Source organism: Artibeus jamaicensis, unplaced genomic scaffold (assembly GCF_021234435.1).
Source record: "Artibeus jamaicensis isolate MK-2021 breed Jamaican fruit bat unplaced genomic scaffold, CSHL_Jam_final contig_497, whole genome shotgun sequence".
Taxonomy (NCBI): Eukaryota; Metazoa; Chordata; class Mammalia; order Chiroptera; family Phyllostomidae; genus Artibeus; species Artibeus jamaicensis.
The window spans coordinates 11376588-11394651 of record NW_026521863.1 but is presented as its reverse complement, the minus strand read 5'-3'; the positions used below and the strand labels follow the sequence as shown (position 1 = coordinate 11394651).

The window sequence follows — 18064 nt, the reverse complement described above, 5'->3', positions numbered from 1 at the left end:
TCTCTGTTCAATTTTGGTATATGACTAGATTTAAATTGTTATATCACAAAACCTTCCAGCATGAAATGTTTTGGAATGCAATTGAGACTTCATCTTTTTCTTTCTGTGTATCAAAATCTCTTTTTCTCTCCTGATGCCTGTGATAGCCTAGATATTTAAGTCTCTAGCATGGTGTCTAGAAGAGATGATCCCCAAATGGTCAGGAAACTAGGTCTTTCAAAAAAAGGCCACTTTCCCCATTTTACCTTGTCCCTAAAATCTCAAACCCTTTTTTTCCTAAACTGCCAAACAAGGAAGAAATGCTAGCTGTTTTATAAAGCATCACTCTCTTGGAATAGAGAAGAGTTCTTGAAACTGTAACTTTGGTCTTCAAGAATAAAAACTGAGGAACTAGAGACCATTCCTCCATAATAAACTTATATTTCAAAATTATTTTTTAGCAAATTAAAATCATCAGAACTCCCTTCTTCAAAAAAATGGAGTAAAAATTTCCTTTTTCTTTCAACTTGCTTTCAACACCTGTGTGGAATCCCTACGGCATATAAAACGCCGGGCTGAGTCTGGTAGTATGGAAATGAATAACACCATTGTATAGCAGCGGCAGTAAGTCATATAATCAAGGCCTGCACAAAATGCTTTGAGAACTCTGAGGAACATGCAATTAATCTTATCCGAGGAGGCTAGTGAAAGCTTCACAGAGCCAGGAAGACAAAAAATGATGTGGGCCATGCTTTTCTTCTCCCTTGAAATGTAATTTAGAAGATGAATCGTGGGCTACATATCACAGGAGGGCAGGGAGAGATGGCACCAGTTATCATTTCTTGTAGTACATTTTCCTACCACTGGAATGTTTGTAATTTCTGCACGATGGTAGACACATTTTTAACCACAGGCTGTGTTCCTGTGAACTGTTCACACCTAGGACATTTAGCACTGCTCGTCTCTCCCCATTTTCTGTCTCCGCATGCGCATGTGCCCCTGTGGATACCAGGCGCCCAAATGCGAGCTGACTGACATCAGTGGGTGGGAAATGGAGGTGGTGCTTCGAGTCTGCTGCAGACCAGAAGGGAAGAAGCCCCATTCCTGAATCTTTCACTGTAGGGCAGTTGGGTCTTCAAGGTCAAAATACAGTTTCCAACTTCAAGGTTGTGTCAGTGGTCAGAGAAAATTTTTTACGTAACACATTCTGTAAAAGAGAACTGTGTTTCTTTTAATTTCCCATCCAAATGAGAGACTCCAGCTCAAGTAAAAAAAAAAATCTTACTTTCTTTCTTATAGTCCTGTTCAAAAAAATAGGATGTATTTGGAACAATTACTCAGGGAAAAGGGAAAATTCCCCAAACCTGAAGGTAGGATGAGTCTAAGTTTCATTTTGAGTACAAAACAGAATCTGCAAGTCACGCCTTCCCGGTGATGCACAGGTGGAGTTGTTCATCGGCGGCACTGATGCAATGAGAAACCGAGGCCCCGCCCCGTTAGGCTGTAACTTGAAAGGGACAGTCCGGTTTCTGACCTTTATGGAGCCTCTCCAGGGGCTGCCATACCCCGTCCCATGGCGCCATCTGTGCACCCACAGTACATGGTATTTTATTTTACAGTTAGTCTTCTTCTTGTGTCTTCCACACTCCCTTTTTTTCATCACACTCCAGCCGTAGGAGCTTCTTTTCTATACCTCGCACAAGAACACGCCAAGCTCCTCCTTTTATTTTAGAAAGGACTCACAGACAGGGACAACAGCGTGATGATTGCTGGCGGGAGGGGAGAGATAAGGGGACTAAATGGTAATGGAAAAAAGGTACAATAAAGATTAAGTTTTTAAAAAGAGTTGTAAAGGAAAACTGGCCAAATGACTCAAATAAGGCCTACCTTGTAGTCAGACACCATAATGCAGAACGTAGCCCTCAGCCTTCTTGAGTCAATCAGGAAACAAACCTTTCAAGAGGTATGTTTATAATAGAGCACAGGACTGGGATTTGGAGCCCTGACACTAACCCCAGCCTTGGGTGGCCATTAATAACTATCTGTGTGATCTAAGGTAAACCGCCTCCCTTTTATGAGCCATGGTTTCCTCCCCTTAAAATTAGGGGTTGGGACTGAGCAACCTCCCAGATCTGTGGTTCTTGAGCAATCAGTGCCATGCATTTACCTGTGAGCTTTACCTAGGGCCTGGGTGGGTCACCTGAGACACTTCCTCCTGCCGCGGAGTCAACTCTGGAGATGAAATGAAAGCTCAAAAGGGAGCTTGATGAGCACAACATGTAGAGCACAAGGAGCTAAACATTGTCAAGGACTATTTCTGCTAGGCTGTGAGAAGTAACAGGATGGATTCTGCTCAGAATTCTTTCGTGCCCAGAGAGAGGATTTGTATTGAAAGACCAGGACACAAAACCTGCATCCAAAGCCCTCCATCCTTCCTGTAATGGGGAACATGAGCCTACAATGTTGCTGCTTTGGCTTTTCTTTTTCTTCAACCTTTTATCTCCATCCAGTGTTTAGGTCCCAACGATTAGATTTCAACTGCATTTAATGTAATCATACCCATCTTCCAATAAAGACTTTTTTGCATTTTTATTCATTTATTTGAGCCAAACTGATGACATGCGCTGGGGAGCAAGGTCTCAGATGCTCCTGTAAAAGATATTGATATGAATATCAGAACCATATTTTCCTAACTATAAACAATCTTACAAAGGGATCGTTTTTATAAAAATATTCTGAAAGAATGTTTGAAATCGAGGCTATCCTGAAATCATACATTTGGTCAAAGATCCTTTTGAAGTGCAAAGCAGACCAATGGGTTTTAAAGGAACAGGGTGTAGTACATCGGTATGGTGTTAGACTCCAGCAGACCTCTAAGAAACTGCCCTTTGTTGAGTTCCAATGTAATATCCGAGAAAAGTAGCCCCACTTATCTAAAGGGCCATTAAAATATTCCTCCCTTTTTAAATAGATACATGTGTGTCAGGCCAGAATTTTTTCTATATACTTCAACCAAAATGATAGATTGCCATAGATTGAACGCAGAAGCAGGCATGAGACACCACCTGGGTTAAGGTAGATGTCAGAGATCTACAAAAAAATGTAAAACAGTGCTACTCCTCTAATTTTTTTTTACTTTATAATACCCTCACAGAAAGTTATTTAGGTTAGCGTATGCTTCTATTTATCATGAAGTGAGTTGATTGATTTTTAAAAGTTGTTTTAATTTTTAATGTGGAAAAATATTGAGAGATATAACCCGCATAAAGAACTCTTGAAATTCTACCCAAAAGCTCGGGATCCGGGGCCTTGGAGTGAGGAGCTCCCGTGACGGGCTGAACCTCTTCGAAGGGTTCGGTCAGCTCTGCCGTGTCTCCCCTTCAAGGAGAAAAGGGCAAGGGAAGACCCCCCAGACATCCGGGCAGAGCCCCCTACAGGGAAGACAGAAGCCAGGACGTTCTTCTGAGAAAAGGGAGCTGGACCACAACCGAGGAGCAGGAAGGAGAAAGTCCAAAACAGTCACAACAATGTCATCCTCCGAGATAAACGACCCTGCACCCACAAAGTAAGAACAGAAACATCTAAAGAGCTTACTTAAAAAAAACCACTTTGACATGAAAAAGAAGACACTAAAAATGAAAGAATTTCATAAAACGGGATGGAAAATAAAGTTGAAGTGTCCCCCCCAAAACAGAATGAACAAGAAGAAGGAAAATAGGAGAGTGAAAATGGGAATAGCAGGAGCTTCAAAAAGAAAGAGAAGAGAAAACGGAGGGAAGGAAGCACCAAAGCATCTTCAGAGACGGGGAGGTGCCTGAGCTTTGGGGTCCCAGGATCGGTAACGTGCTTGACAAGTAGGAGGGCCCCAAAAGCTTTTTTTGTTTATGGTTTATGATAGAAGTTAACACTGAGGAATTGTTAAAATATCAGTGTATTCAGTAACGAGAAAAAGAAACCCACAGATTTTTAGAAAACTAATTTTACTGCTCTTCTCACTAACATCCTTGGCGTGCTGGCATTGTTGACGTTTTGCACGTCTCTGTACTGCCTGAGTTCCTGGGGGACAGCAGGACCCTCACACCTGCTTCCACTTCCCATCTGCTCCGGATCCCCCAGCCCCTGGAGACGCCCGCCTCACTCTCACGGGACAACGGACATGTGGGGTCGGAGTATTTTTATGGAAGTGGTGGCCCTCTGCACCCCCTGAATGGGTCTCAGGACCCTGAGGTTCACTTTGAGAACTGACGTTCAGGAATATTTCCCAAATATTCACATTGGCTCTGTTCATGAAAAAAGACCCACCCCAAAGCCACCCATCACAGAATTTCAGAATTATATTAACAAAGAAAACTCTAAAATTCCCAGAATAGAAAAACAGGTCAAGCGGAGCCTGGACCATAAATCAGAGTTCATGAGGCAACAGACAGTTTCCCAAATACCCAGAGAAAATGACTTCCTACCAAGAATTCTCTCTCCACTGACACAATCAGCCAAGTGTGAAGGGGGAACATTTTGAAATACTCAGAAAATTTACCACCTGTGACCCCTACTCAGACAGCTGCTGGGTGTGGTAACCTCCCAAAGGAGGAAATACATCTGAAATGGCATCTGAGAAACCAGGTTTCCAACAAAGGGCCAGGTGAAGGGCGTCCCCAGGACGGTGTTGGAGATAGAACCCAGCAGGCCGGGAGGGCCACCTGCTCACGTGGGAGCCGAGGACACGGGGCCCCCAGAGGGAGGTCACCAGGGAAGAACACGACCAGTGGATAATCTGATGTTTGCACACTTACACTTCTGGCACAGAGTTGGAGAATAAACTCGTGGTGTGTACTTTGATATAAAGCACAAAAAAAGGGGAGAGAATTTTAAATACAGGGAAAGCATTAATGAACAAGAAAGGAAATATAATTATGGTATACCGCAGGGCTCAGCTGAGAATAGTATTTAAAATGTAATAATACCTAAAAATATAAGCTCTGCCTTTATTCAAATTTTGTAACAACTCATCGAGAACATGGGAGGAAGGTGGGTCTGGGGAAATTCAGACGTCAGAGCGTGGAAGGCTGAAGAGTAATGACGATGCAGTATCGACCTCTTTAGAAACATCGAAACAGCCGGAAACAGCTTCAGCCGAAGATTCTCCTAGAGACAGGCCATCGAAAGCGGGAAACAGAATGCGGCGCTATTTACATTTTTTGTCAAAATATATCATGCACAGCTAACTAAAAGAAACACTTAACATAGTAAAATATGTATCATTACAACTTACACGAAGTGCAATTTGGAAATGTGTTAACATTGGCACTGAGAATGCCCTTTGACACAGCAATTCCATTTGTAGAATTTTGTCCAGTAGTAGGAAATTAGTTAAATTAATTAGGCTATGTCCAGCCAATGAAATATGATGCAGTCGCTTCAAATAATGAACCATTAAAAAATAACATAGATTTACATCTATGAAAACACATCTTCTTTCCTAATATATCCTTTAAAATTTATTTATTTATTTATTTTTAGACAGGAGGGAAGAGAGGTAAAGAAACATCAGTGTGTGGTTGCCCCTCACACTCCCCCACTGGGGACCTGGCCCGCAACCCCCAGCATGTGCCCGGACTGGGGATGGAACCCTCTGGTTCATAGGCCCGCACCCAATGCACTGAGCCACACCAGTCAGGGCCCTCACATGTCTTTCCTGTAGAGCACTAGTTTTGTTTAAAATTTTATTTTAGTGTGATTTTTCACAAAATGTCTGACTCTTCCAGTGGATCCCAGACTCCAGGAGACCAGGGGCCAGATCTCGGTTTGCTCACTGACGTGTGTGCTCTTACTGCCGGCACGATGCCGCGTACCTGGAAGGCCATTCCATGGCTGCGTGTGGGCACCTGTGCAGACGGGGAGAACGTCCAGAACACTTCATGTTAGTCAGAGCTTATCTCTGGGTGGAGGAGTTATGGGTCCGACCAGTGTTCAAATTCTTACTCCGCCATGACCTTGAGCAAGTCCCTTATCAAAACCTTGAATGTAATGACCACAGGTCCTCAGTTACCCAATTAAATGATTCCTTGTAAAAGCCATGCACATGTTTAAACTTCTAAATTGTATAACATGTCTTCAACCATAAGACTACAGTCTAATATTTCTTTTATTTTTTTTATTAGTGAACTTCTGCAAGATTTGGAAAACTGTGAAAATGACCCTGTGGCCATAGCAGAATGTTTCGTGTCCAAGGTAAGCTTGGCTCATTGCTCTGAGCCGACCCGGACAGACACCGACACGAATTGTTCTCGCTTTACAGTCAAAATGGCTTGCGTGTTCCATGTGGGGTGAAGCTAGCCACTAATCTCACTCACTCTGGTTTCATTTCTCCTTTTCTTTTTTATCAGCAAGGAAAAAATAAATACTGTTAGTGTCTCCAGTAAGTTAGGTAGGTAGTACTAACTTAGTCATTTTCCTGGAATTCATATAGTAACTGAATGATATTACTCATCTTTCCTAGAAAACAAAACAAAACCTCTAAATTTGGGGAAAGTCAGAATGGTAGAATGTTAGAAAAATAAATAAATATAAAATACTACTAGACTAGTTAGGCTATAAGTATGTTATATAAAACATATATGGCACTGCCCTAGGCTATATAATTATCATTTAGGTTAGGGGATAAAGAGAATTATTCTCTTACATTTTAAAAATGCATTTCTATTTCTCTTAAGCCGCATTGATGGTTTAGAAAAATACAAGGAAAAGACTTGACTTTTAAAGCTTACAGGACAGTTGGTTCGTCCTCTGTGCTGGGATAGGAGATAGAATTCTGAAACATACAAGGCAATCCTTTGCAACATTACTTTTGGGAAATGCTACCCACTATATATGGATCCTCTCCAAAGTTTCTCTGAAAAAGTCAACTTTGTTCAGAAAACCTCTAGCAGAAATTGTTTTGCAGCAAAACTCTGTGTGATTGGTGTCTGCAGTTGTGTCTTCACCTGTACGAAGGTTTAAGTGCAGCTCATGATGGTCCTTTGGGACCAGCTGAGAATTAGCGCCTCATTTCCAGCTCCAGAGTTCGCAATGCCAAGGGAACTCGGAGACATCCTCCCAGGTTGCCCCACTCCGGACCCGTCCCGCAGGGGCATTTGTGCCAGCTGCAAATCCATTCGTTGGTTTTGCTGCTGAACATCACACTCTGGGTTTTACTGAGTGTGGCTCCTTACAGGCATTTGATGGCTGTGGGTGTTAGACACTCCTGACTTTTTGGGTGGGTGCGAGTGTGTGAAATTGTGAAATGTTTGTGCTCACAGGGTTGCATACGATTCTTTTCCCAAGTCGCCTGTGTCATAATTAATCCTCCTAAAGGGTAGGAGTTTGAAAAAGAGAGGGAAAATGAAAGCAGGAGAAATGGGTCGAAAGATATGCCAAGTATATCAAAGCAGATATGTTAAAATAACCACAGCACGTAAACAACACAGGCTTTTGGAAACGTTCGGGCTTTTACTGGTAACTGTAATCACAAGTTGATTAAAGACGGTCCAGCATATGCTTAGCTCTGGCTTAATTATTCACATAAAAGTTTGTTTATGTGCTGTGTTGCCAACTCCCAAATCCTATTTTTCATTGTAATACTGCCAAGTTTAATTAGAAGACTGACTTTCGGCGCTCCACACTTTCCCGGGGAAGCAGGCAGCGGTGAGGGAGCGTTTGGTTCTGGCGCAGCCTGCTTTTCACTCGGCACCCCAAAATTCCGAAGATGGCACGTTTGCTGAGACGACCAGCTGCCCCACTCTGGGGAGGAATGGAAAGTGCGTTAATTGACAGGCTATTAATGAAAGAACAAAAGCTGGCGGTTGACTTGGGCTTTTATTTGAATCACTGGGGCCTACACAGAGATTCACCCTGACCTTGCTCTTGTGGTCTGTGGAGGTTCCAAAAATCTTTACTGACGGCAGAAGAGCACAGGGCAGCCTTCTGACCTGCGTCTCATAAAAGAACAGGTCCTCGCAGGTCATGGGCAGGGAGGACCGAGACAAAGGTCCCTACTGGGCAGGCCAAGCAGCCTCTCAGCTGAGCCTTTGTCTGCTCCTTGGACTTGAGAAACACCTGCAGCAGGTTTACCTCTGTTTCCTGCCTTTGCCTCCACCCTCATTTCCACCCCCGACTGTCACCTGGGCTGACCCTGGGCCGCACTGAGCGAGGAGACAAGGCTTGGCTTCAGAGGCCCAAGGTCCCCTGTTGACCTCCTCCTTTCCCTTGATACATGCCCTTCACCCCGCTTGGGGCCTTTCTCCCTCCAGGGCCCAGATATGTACTTACGAACAGAAAGCGTCCTCAGGAAGTGCCGATCACCCATATTCATGTCGGGGCAGTGTGGCCTCATCCATGGGCTATTTGTATGTTAAGTCTTTCTTGTAGGCTCCAGGGGAACTTCTCAGGCCAGTGAGTGAGTGTATGAGTGTGTGTGTGTGTGTGTGTGTGTGTGTGTGTGTGTGTGTGTGTGTGTTGATTGATTCAATAGACATTTGAGCACCCTATGAGCTCGGTTGGACAGCCCTGACTACCTTATATTTTTGTTTTTTCATAATGAAATATCTCTTTTCTACATCATCTCTCATTGCAGTCTGAAAGACTTGAATAGCCAGAAGGAAATAGCTATTTTTGTATAATTTCTTTATTGTTGCCTTCTTTTCCCCTAAATACTTCTGAAAAGGATTTGGGGAGGCAAATATCAGTAGGTATTTAAGGATTAACTAACTAGGAACTATTGCTTTTTGCATAAAGCTATTGTTTGAAATGTTGACAGATCTTACAGATCTAAGATCATATGTACATTTGGTTCTATATTAAAAATATAAAGCCAATTTGAATCAAATCCCTCAACTTTAATGTAGGACTACAGTCATGATGTCACAAAATACACAGAAATTCTCAATTGCCCAGAAGTCTTGCAGCTTCATTAGGGACAGGCTTGCACAGGTTAAATATAGGTTGCAATTTATACATTTTCACTGAGGTCGTTGATTTTAAGTGTGGTATTTTAAATAATCCTAAACTTCTCAAAAATTAAGGAAAGACAACCTGGTATTGTTCAGTCTTAGGCTGAGTGTAGCAGGAAGCAGGAAAGACACAAGAAACTGAGAGTGTGTGAGCAAACGCAGAGAAAACTCCGGTCTGACATTAATTTACTAGACCTTGAGCAAGTGACTCTGCTTTTCTTGTCCTTGGAGTCAGGACTGGCCACCCCGGTGCTCTCGGGAGCTCAACCAGTGGACACGGTGCACAAATGGGAGGCTGCAGCCAGCTCAGTACTTGCCTGGTCTCGTGGGGACATAAGTGTCATGTGAATCTGTGGGCCCAGGACCAGTGGATCTACTGCTTTTTCAGGAGAAACCAGAAATCAAGATTTTTTTTTACCTATCTTTTAGAAGTTGGTAACTAATTTGGATTCTTTTACAGTATTATGCTTGAAAGCTTGGCAGCCTTCTAAACTGGCGAGGCCACAGAGAAACAGGTGCTCACACAATTACAGGGAAACCAAATGGCAAGGCCTGTCGGAAGGCAGTTTGGCTCCATCTGGCAGAAGCAGCCTGAACGCACCCTTTAATCCAACCATTCTACTTCCGGAAATCTCCAAAGATACAGGGACAAAAATTCAATAAGTGGGATGCTATTCTTTGTAGTAATAATTGTTGCAATGTACAGATATATACAATTTATAGGAACATGTCTATACGTATACATCCATGTATGTATAGAAATGTATAGAACAGCCCAAATGTCCATAATAAACAAGGTGCTAGTTGAGGAAACACATAACAGTGCTAGGAAGTAATGAAAGCAAATTAAGGACATCTCTCTATATACTAGGGAGGGGCAGGGTGTGCTGGGGGAAGGAATAAAAGTGTGTACAGCACTGTGGTTCTCAAGCGTAGTCCCTGGACCAGCCCCGTCTGGAAGCTTGTCTGAAAGCAAATTCCCAGGACCCGCCACAGCCCTACTGCATCAGCAACTCTGGGTGCTTGCTACCCAGTGTCCACGTTTTAATGGGCCCTCAGGTGAATCTGAAACACACTCAAGTTTGCGAGTCGCTGGCATGGTTTGCTTCTATTTATCTAGGAATGAGGGACAATATGCCTGTGTTTAAATGTGTATTTTTTAAAAAAAGAAGATAAGCTGTACAATGAAATATTGGCATCTTCTAGGGGAAGGGAGAAAATAAACTAGAATGGAAAGGAACAGGAACTAGACTTCTTTATGCATTTCCTTGTAGAGTTGACTTTGAAACCCGGGACGTATTTTACATAATTATAAAGCAAAATTAAAGTTTAAAACAGTCTCCAACAACTGAGAGCAAAGTGCAACAAGCCTAATTGTATAGCCACCTTGTGATATAATCACACAGAGGAAATTCCGACTGATTAAAAAACATGCTTGATATTTTATGCTAGAAAATATAATAGATAATATTCAACCTATATACACTCTTAACCATTTTCTGTAATGATATCATCTATGGTGGTGGTGGTATTTTGCCCTGAAATTATTGAGTGTATTGTGGGATAAAGCAAATGAGTATTTATGTAAATACTCATTTACGGTGTCATTGAGAACTAGAATTGGTAGGCAGAAGAAAATACGGGGTAAGAGTAACATTAATAAAACAGTATAGTCATGAATCTGAATTGCAAGTATTAATATGAGCTTAAGGATATATTTTATATTGAAAAAAAAAAACACCATTTTTCTAACTCTGTGCACTGAAAAGGCCTAGAACTAATCATTAACCCAGCAGCAAAAGCGTCCCTGCTGCCGACACTGTGGTTTCCAAATGCTGTTCCTACCGAATGGAGCCTGGGCTCCGGGAAGAATGAGCCGGGCAGGGCAACCTGTAGGATGGTCTGGAACTTCTTGCCGCATCAGGAAACCAGAAAGCTCCTCGAGGCTCTAGGTCAGGTCAGGAGCACTCTGTTCCCTTGCAGAGTGTGTTGCACATTTACACCCAGAATTGCACAAACTATCTGAGATACTCAGGAGACAGGCTCGTGTCATGAGAGAGACAAATTTAGAGCCCAGATGCTGTTTCTTTTTATGGTTTTTAAATGAATGTTGCTGTCTGCTTTTTTTGCCCATAAAAGCCTCTTTTGCTTTCTTGCAGAGTGAAGAGTTCCACATTTACACCCAGTACTGCACGAACTACCCCAGGTACGCTCCGTGACTGTGCAGGTGCACTTTTCTCCACGTCCGTATTCTGTCCAGTCCATCAGTCTGGAGCATGTCAGTGGCAGGCGCTACGTGCCTGGCCCAGCACACACGTGCAGTGTGTGCTGCACACTGTGGGGAAGCTAGGAGACCTGCTGAGAACGGATTGGGGGACAGAGGTGGGGGAGCCTGGACACCGATCTGCTCAGGATTCGGGCTCCCAGCACAGCCAGGGTGGGGAGAATCACGGAAGACCTGCAAAGAGACCAGAAGGTTGCTGGGTGTCCTTCAGTGGAAAACCAAGTAAACCAGTGTGCTCGGCTACAAGTCTCGGCTGTTAACCCTCTTGTACGACTGCCATGTTTTTAAAACTCTCAGAAGCAATGTTACTGAGTGTATATGATCTGGTTGGGGAGAAGATATGTTGTATTTCCACCAGCTAAGTTCTGTGACCTGTGTGAGTGCTGTGGAGTTCGGAGAAAGGAAAGGCCGTGGCAAGCTTAGGTGAGAAAAGAGGACCCGCAGTTTGCCCTGGACCCTGCCTCTGTGTTCCTGTGCTGGAAGCTCTGGCAGGTGGGCAGTTCAGGGACAGGGGCAGTCCATCCCCTGGACGTTACTACATGGACCATCTCAGCAAGGGAGTCAGGCCTAAGACCACTGTCTGAATGTCTCTTTTTGTGCACAAGACATTTATCGAGCACTTACTGATTCCTAGTCGCAGTAAAGTGATTATTGCTGTAAGCAATAATAATTGCTGGATTTAACTTCCACAGCAATCTGGAGATGTCCAGGGATTAAAGCAAAGCAGAGGAGCCATCGCAGTGCTGAGCATGTCCCAGGTCCCCAGCCTGTGCTGGTTTGCCGTCACCCTGCCCCATCCCCACCATGGAGATGAAGGAATGAGGCTCCAGTAGGTTTGCTGATGTTACCAGGGTCTCACAGCTGACGAGAGACCCTGAGAGGTTTTTCCAACTTCAGACCTCATGCTACTACATCCTTATAAGGTTTCCGGAGCTTCATGATCTGCACCCCACGCCCAGCCCCGACACCCTTTTGTGGTCACTTTTCCCACGTGATCCTTGCGTTGTTACCCCAGTGGCCAGCCAGGAAGAGGAGAGCCAGGGCGATTTTACCCGCTCTGTGCCCGTCATGGTAAAGACGTGTCCCTGAGGAGCAAGTGGGCGGTGGGCCCCACCTGGAAGAGAAGCAGCAGGCTGAGCCCCTAATGCTACTCAGTGGGAAGAACCAATGGGGCCCCTGCTTGACTGGCCCCAGAGAACCAGTGTGGATTAAAAGGCCAGGGCCTCGGTCCTCTGGATGGCAGGACACTTGCCACTGGGGGGTTGCAGTCTCCTCCTCCCAGTATTGGTCAGGGTGTCGGGCTGGGGTGACTTATTTGACTGGAGGCCAACCACACTTTCCCCAGGTTTCCCTATAGATTACAGATTACCTACAGTTACCTACAGGTTAGTACATTTAACACATACACACCTCCGCAGACACCCCCCATAGTCCACTCAGTTTCATGTCCAGGGGTGTCCAACCTTTTGGCATCTCTGGGCCACACTGGGAGAATAAGAGTTATCTCAGGCCCCACATTAAATACACAAACACTAATGAAAATTAATGAGCAAAAAAGAGTTTAAGTAAATTTACGGTTTTTGTTGGGCCGCATTCATGGCCATCCTGGGCCGCGTGCAGCCTGCGTGCCGTGGGTTGGACACCCCTCATTCTCTCCTAAAGTTTTCACATCTCTGCAGGGGATATCAGGGAACCGCAGGGTGCCCCAGCTAATAACCCCGTGGCGCTTATGCTGAAAGCCCACACTGACCCTCACGCAGAGAAATCCCAGAATCAACAGCTCAACTTCTTCCTGAGGGAAAAGAGAAAACACTCAAGACTCTGTAGAATCAACAAAGTTTTGGACCTGACGATTGGTCCCTGGGGCCCGAGAGGGGCCTGCTGGGAGATGAGGTCTGCGTGGATCTCGGCCTCCGCCGGCTGTTTGGAGAAGAGCTCCTGAATTTGCGGTGTCAGGAGCTTATAGTAAGATGTTTCTGAGTGAGGAATGAGAATGGAGAGCACCAAGTAAAGGCACCTTTTGATGCACTAGGCTTCTTTCTTCAGGGGAAAAGCAAGATCATTTGTGAAGGGACATTTTTAAGAGTCTGTCACTCACAGCATGGTTGCAAGCTTGGCGAATGCGGATAAGAAATAGGAACCATGCCCCTTGCCTCCTGGCACAGTTCATATTCTTTTGATGGTCAGGACCCAACTGAATGCAATAGTGAGATAAGTAGCAAGTTGGAAAAGATCAAATTAGTAAATACGGACTAACATAGTACAAACTCAGTGATGTGCAACAGAAGTAAAATATACTGAGATAAAGGAAGAGTAAGTCCCGGTGACTAGTGTTAAGGACAGTTTCTTGGAGAAAGTGATTTTTTATTTTGAATCTGACTTGAGGAAGGAAAAAATGTGCTGGAGATGCTTGAAAGACATTCTCATTAAAAAAAAAAAGACCTTTTAAGACATTTTCAGTGAAGCAGGCACATCCAGTTCTTGCCCAAATCTGTGGTTTTCAAGGTCATAGAAAAATTCTGCCTCTCGCCCCCTTGTCTCCGGTCAGTTTGTTTTCTGAGGCCCAAGGTTTCCTGTCCTGTTGTAAGCCAAGAGGGCCAGGTATTCCAGCCCATCAGACAACTGTCCTTCCCCCTTCAGACACAGGCTGGCGATATTAAATGTCGCCAGCACACCTTGACAGATGTCCACCTTCTTCATACCAGTCACGCCCCAGTGGTTCCTCTGTGAAGAGACACAGGCCGCCCCGCTTCCCCCAGGGAGGGGCCCGGGCCCCATCAGGTCATTGTCCTCAGATGTCGCCTGGTGCCCTGAATCCGGAGTTCAGGGTGCTCAGGGCCGGGGCAGGTTTCTCACCCTCAGACAAGAGCTGCAGATTCTCACCCCATGGCCCCTGGCCCCTGGCCCCTGGCCCCTGGCCCCGGAGCAGCTGATTCTGACTCTGAGAAAAGTTCCTTAGTTACAGAATTTTTTAAAAAGCTGTCGAAATCTCAAGTTGGCAGGGAAATAAACCTGTGTGACCAGATGGGCTCCAAAGGGATTCTAAAGGTGTCATTAGGAGACCTGCACTTAACTTCCTTCCCAGGAGTTTTATTTTGTTGTTTGCCTCTCTACCTGCTCTTCTAAATTAATCCTGAAAACAGGTTCCTGACTTGGGGAGAAATTACTTCCACCTGCCTCCTGCTAAGTTATGAGATCATAAAGTGTGTGTGACTGCAGAAGCCCACTAGCTTGCCTCATGTATAAGATCTGAGCATTGTTCCAACCGTTCTCCCAGGGTGCTCTGGGGCCATCCTCACTACCTTTGGGGGAGCAGAACAGAGAAGCCATCACGACCCTCTTTTCTAATCCACTCCAGGCGGCCCGCTCCTTAAGGAGGCAGGTTACCCCGCTGTTTCAGAAGCTGTCTTTAGAATCAGCACAGCCATTGGAGGGGGGAAGACGGGTCTGTTCAAAGATTGGCAAAGGAAAGTTGACCTGTGGGGCAAGGTCTCCAAGGACCTGCACACTTAAAGGCATGCTGTTTGCACTTTATACAAAAACAGCAGCAGAAGGGGTGATGATGTCTGGCTTGGGGCTGGATTTCCTGGGAAGAAGGAGCTCCTTTTCCCTGGTGCCAAGGGCTCCTTCCTTGCCATCTCACCTGTGGACACTGAATACGGATGTGTGGTTTGGGCACTGCCCAGAGACACCCAGATGGAGCCCGGTTGGGGCCTAACAGGCAGTGGGCATCCCCTTTGCTAAGCCACGTAGGGCCACGTAGGGGCCACATCCCTGGAAGGAAGGAGCTTGCTGCTTAGAAGCACTGTGTCTGCGTTACCATCACTGGTAGAGAGCCTTTTGCTAGTTCACTCACCCAGAGGGACTCCTCGGCCTAACTTACCCAGAGGCCTTCTCGTCTAGCTCCAGCCCTGTTGCTTCCCTACCTGCGTTAGGGCTTTTATACCTGCACCGGCATTTAAACCTGAATACCCATGTTAAGCAAGCATGTCAATGAGGGTGAAAATATTTATTCTTCTCGCAGATCTGTGGCTGTGTTAACAGAGTGCATGAGGAACAAGACCCTGGCCAAATTCTTCAGGGAGCGTCAGGAGACTCTGAAGCACTCGCTGCCCCTGGGGTCCTACCTCCTGAAGCCAGTGCAGCGGATTCTCAAGTATCACCTCCTCCTGCATGTGAGTTTCTGCCTCTGCTGGAGCTCTTTCCAGAGGATGAGGATTAAGTGTCTATATATTATTAGGTTTAGGGGGAAAAAAGATCAGAAAAGGCTGGGGACATATGGAAACATTTTCCACACTCATACTTTACAACTGACTAATCTGCTTTGAGGAATTAGAGAGATTTATTTATGTTCGAGACCTGCCCCCCCTTCACAGCAGCCCAGGAAAGGCTCGTTTTACCTCTGATTCTGAGACTGTTCAGGAGCCCCTCACTCTGGGCTGTGGCCGTTTCATGCAGGGAGTTCTCATCCTAATGAAAAACAGGTTTTTTTATGTTTTATTTTATTTCCATGAGCCCTGATTCATGGAAATAAATGGGAGGGAGAGCGATTTGTCATAGATCAGCTTTCGTATGAGCAGAGAGAAGGGGCTAAAATGGGAGAAGACAGGTGAGCAGCGTGATGAGTGATCTGTGAGCCGAGCCCAGCATCACGTCAAGGTAGCTTTTCTTTATATCGTTCCCCATTCTGTGGGCAAAATTCAAGGAGGCTTTAGACACAAAGGTAGACGTAGCACTCACATTCTCATTTCTCATCCTCTAAGGAAGTGGATAAAAATGGGGGAAAAGTGTTGTTGAAAGTAACTTTCATTTGTAGGCAGGATCGGGTAGCCTGTGCAGCAGGAGGAAGACAGCAGTGCACCGTGGTTGGGGGCTGGGGCAGGACTATAAATCACCGCCCGCGTGCACTGTGGCTCACAGGCAATCGATAAAAATAATAATAATAATTAATAAAAATAGGAAAGAGGTTTTAATCCAGAGTTTCTCTCCATATCAACACATCTGCAATTTATATGTATCTCTTTTTAAGTGACCCCGGGTTTCTAACTTGGACAAGCCAGGATTGCTCAGTCTACACACACAAAAAAATTTAAGAACCTTTATATTACAACTTCACCAGAAATTTCTTAACTTCGTCTCTTCGCCTGGGTGGCTCATCCTTGCAGAATCTGCTGTCCTCTGAAGGACATCAGATAGCACTTTAATTGTTAAATTGATGCTAATAACTTATTAGATTAGTGGGATTAATTTGCTAAATCAGTGCCCAAATAATTCTTAAATAAATAATACCTGTCCCAGGACAGACCGCTGCTAATATGACATCGAAGAGGAGTATGTCCCCACGATCTCTAAGTGTGGCCTTCTGGGCAGGAAGAGGGCTGTCAATCAAAAAAATGTCTAAGATCTCAGTGACATAAGCATGTCACATATAACAAGTCGTGATCCTTATGAAAAGTTAATTGATAGAAAAATCAGCCCTTATTGTCTAAATCAAGAGCTAGTGTCTTAGTCAGCCTGGGTTTATAAAAAAAAAAAGTCCCACAGACTTGGTGGAATTAGCAAAAACATGTATTTCTCACAGTTTCTGTGGCCCGAGATCAGGGGACCAGCATGGCTGAGTTCCGGTGAGAGCCCAGGGGGCCACAGACTCCGGACATCTCCTGTTCCCTCGCGTGGATTAAAGCAGCAAGAGGGCTCCCAGGGGCCTCTTCTCCGAGGGCGCTACCCCTAAGGGCCCCACCCGCGTGGCCTCTCCCAAAGGCCAGCACATGAGGGGTTTGTATTTCAACATAGGAGTCTGGGGATGGACACAAACATTCAGTCTGTGACAGCTGGTGAGGAAGTGAAAAGGGAAGAACAGCCATTAGATTCATCTAAAACGAACGACCAGTTGCCTTTGAAGTTTATCGCTTTATTGTTTATTTAGAGTGTTCCTTCTGTGTTCACATCACTTCAGAGTTGTGTAGCCATCTGTGAAGATCCGCACACGGACACACTCTGTACTCCTGAGTCTGCTGGCGAACAGGGTTGCCTCTCAGACTAAATGAAATAAGAAACGAAGAGTTTTTTAACTTTGCTGTTGATCTCATTTCTAAAAAAGTTTTCTTATCCTCACCTGAGGATATGTGTTGTTTTTTTTAAATTGATTTTAGAGTGAGAGGAAGGGGGAAGAGAGAGAGAGAAGGGAACACTGATGTGAGAGAGAAACATTCACCAGTTGCCTTCTTAGGTGCCCTGACCGGGGATCAAACCCACGACCTTTCGGTGCGTGGGATGGTGCTCCAACCAGCTGAGCCGCCCAGCCGGGGCTTTGCTGTTGATCTTGAGCTTGCCTGGACGTTGTTAGTTTGGTGATACAGCTTTAGAGTGTGCCCTTTCTGAGTGTGAAAGAAGATGTGAATTCTTTTCAATTTCTAACTGGATGGAAAACTTGAATACTCAGTAAAAGAAAAGAGTTATATAAAGTATGACTATAAAATGATAGAGCTAATCTTCCTAAGTTATACCATAAGACTCCACCTCCATCCTTTAGCTTAATGAATATGCATGATGCCTGTCATGGAGATGATCTGACAGACCACAACATCTTCTTAATGTTTCACATAGTTGTACAGGGTTACTGTTGTTTTTGTTTTAAGAAGTTAGAGCTTCAACTTGATGAGCCTTTCTTCGCCTCCCAGCTCTCTAGTGGGCACTGTCGAGAAGATAAAGGGTTTCCTTACACTCTGGAGGGTTCTAGGGACATGTGTCTAGGGAGGGTACTGTGCCAGGAAGAATGAGAGCAGAGGTCGTGCCCTTTCTCCCCTCCCGGGACCGT

The 18064-nt window shown here is 44.9% G+C and overlaps 1 protein-coding gene across 10 annotated transcripts in view; it reads left to right on the top strand.

The window, feature by feature from the left end:
* The window catches only part of PLEKHG1 (pleckstrin homology and RhoGEF domain containing G1), a 201796-nt gene that overhangs the window by 154229 nt on the left and 29503 nt on the right, over positions 1 to 18064 (top strand). For all 10 annotated transcript variants that reach the window (XM_053668704.1, XM_053668703.1, XM_053668709.1 and 7 more), the window contains 3 exons: positions 6138 to 6207; positions 11123 to 11169; positions 15272 to 15422. In XM_053668704.1, the coding sequence (XP_053524679.1) occupies positions 6138 to 6207; positions 11123 to 11169; positions 15272 to 15422 (268 nt within the window). The remainder of the gene's footprint in view (positions 1 to 6137; positions 6208 to 11122; positions 11170 to 15271; positions 15423 to 18064) is intronic.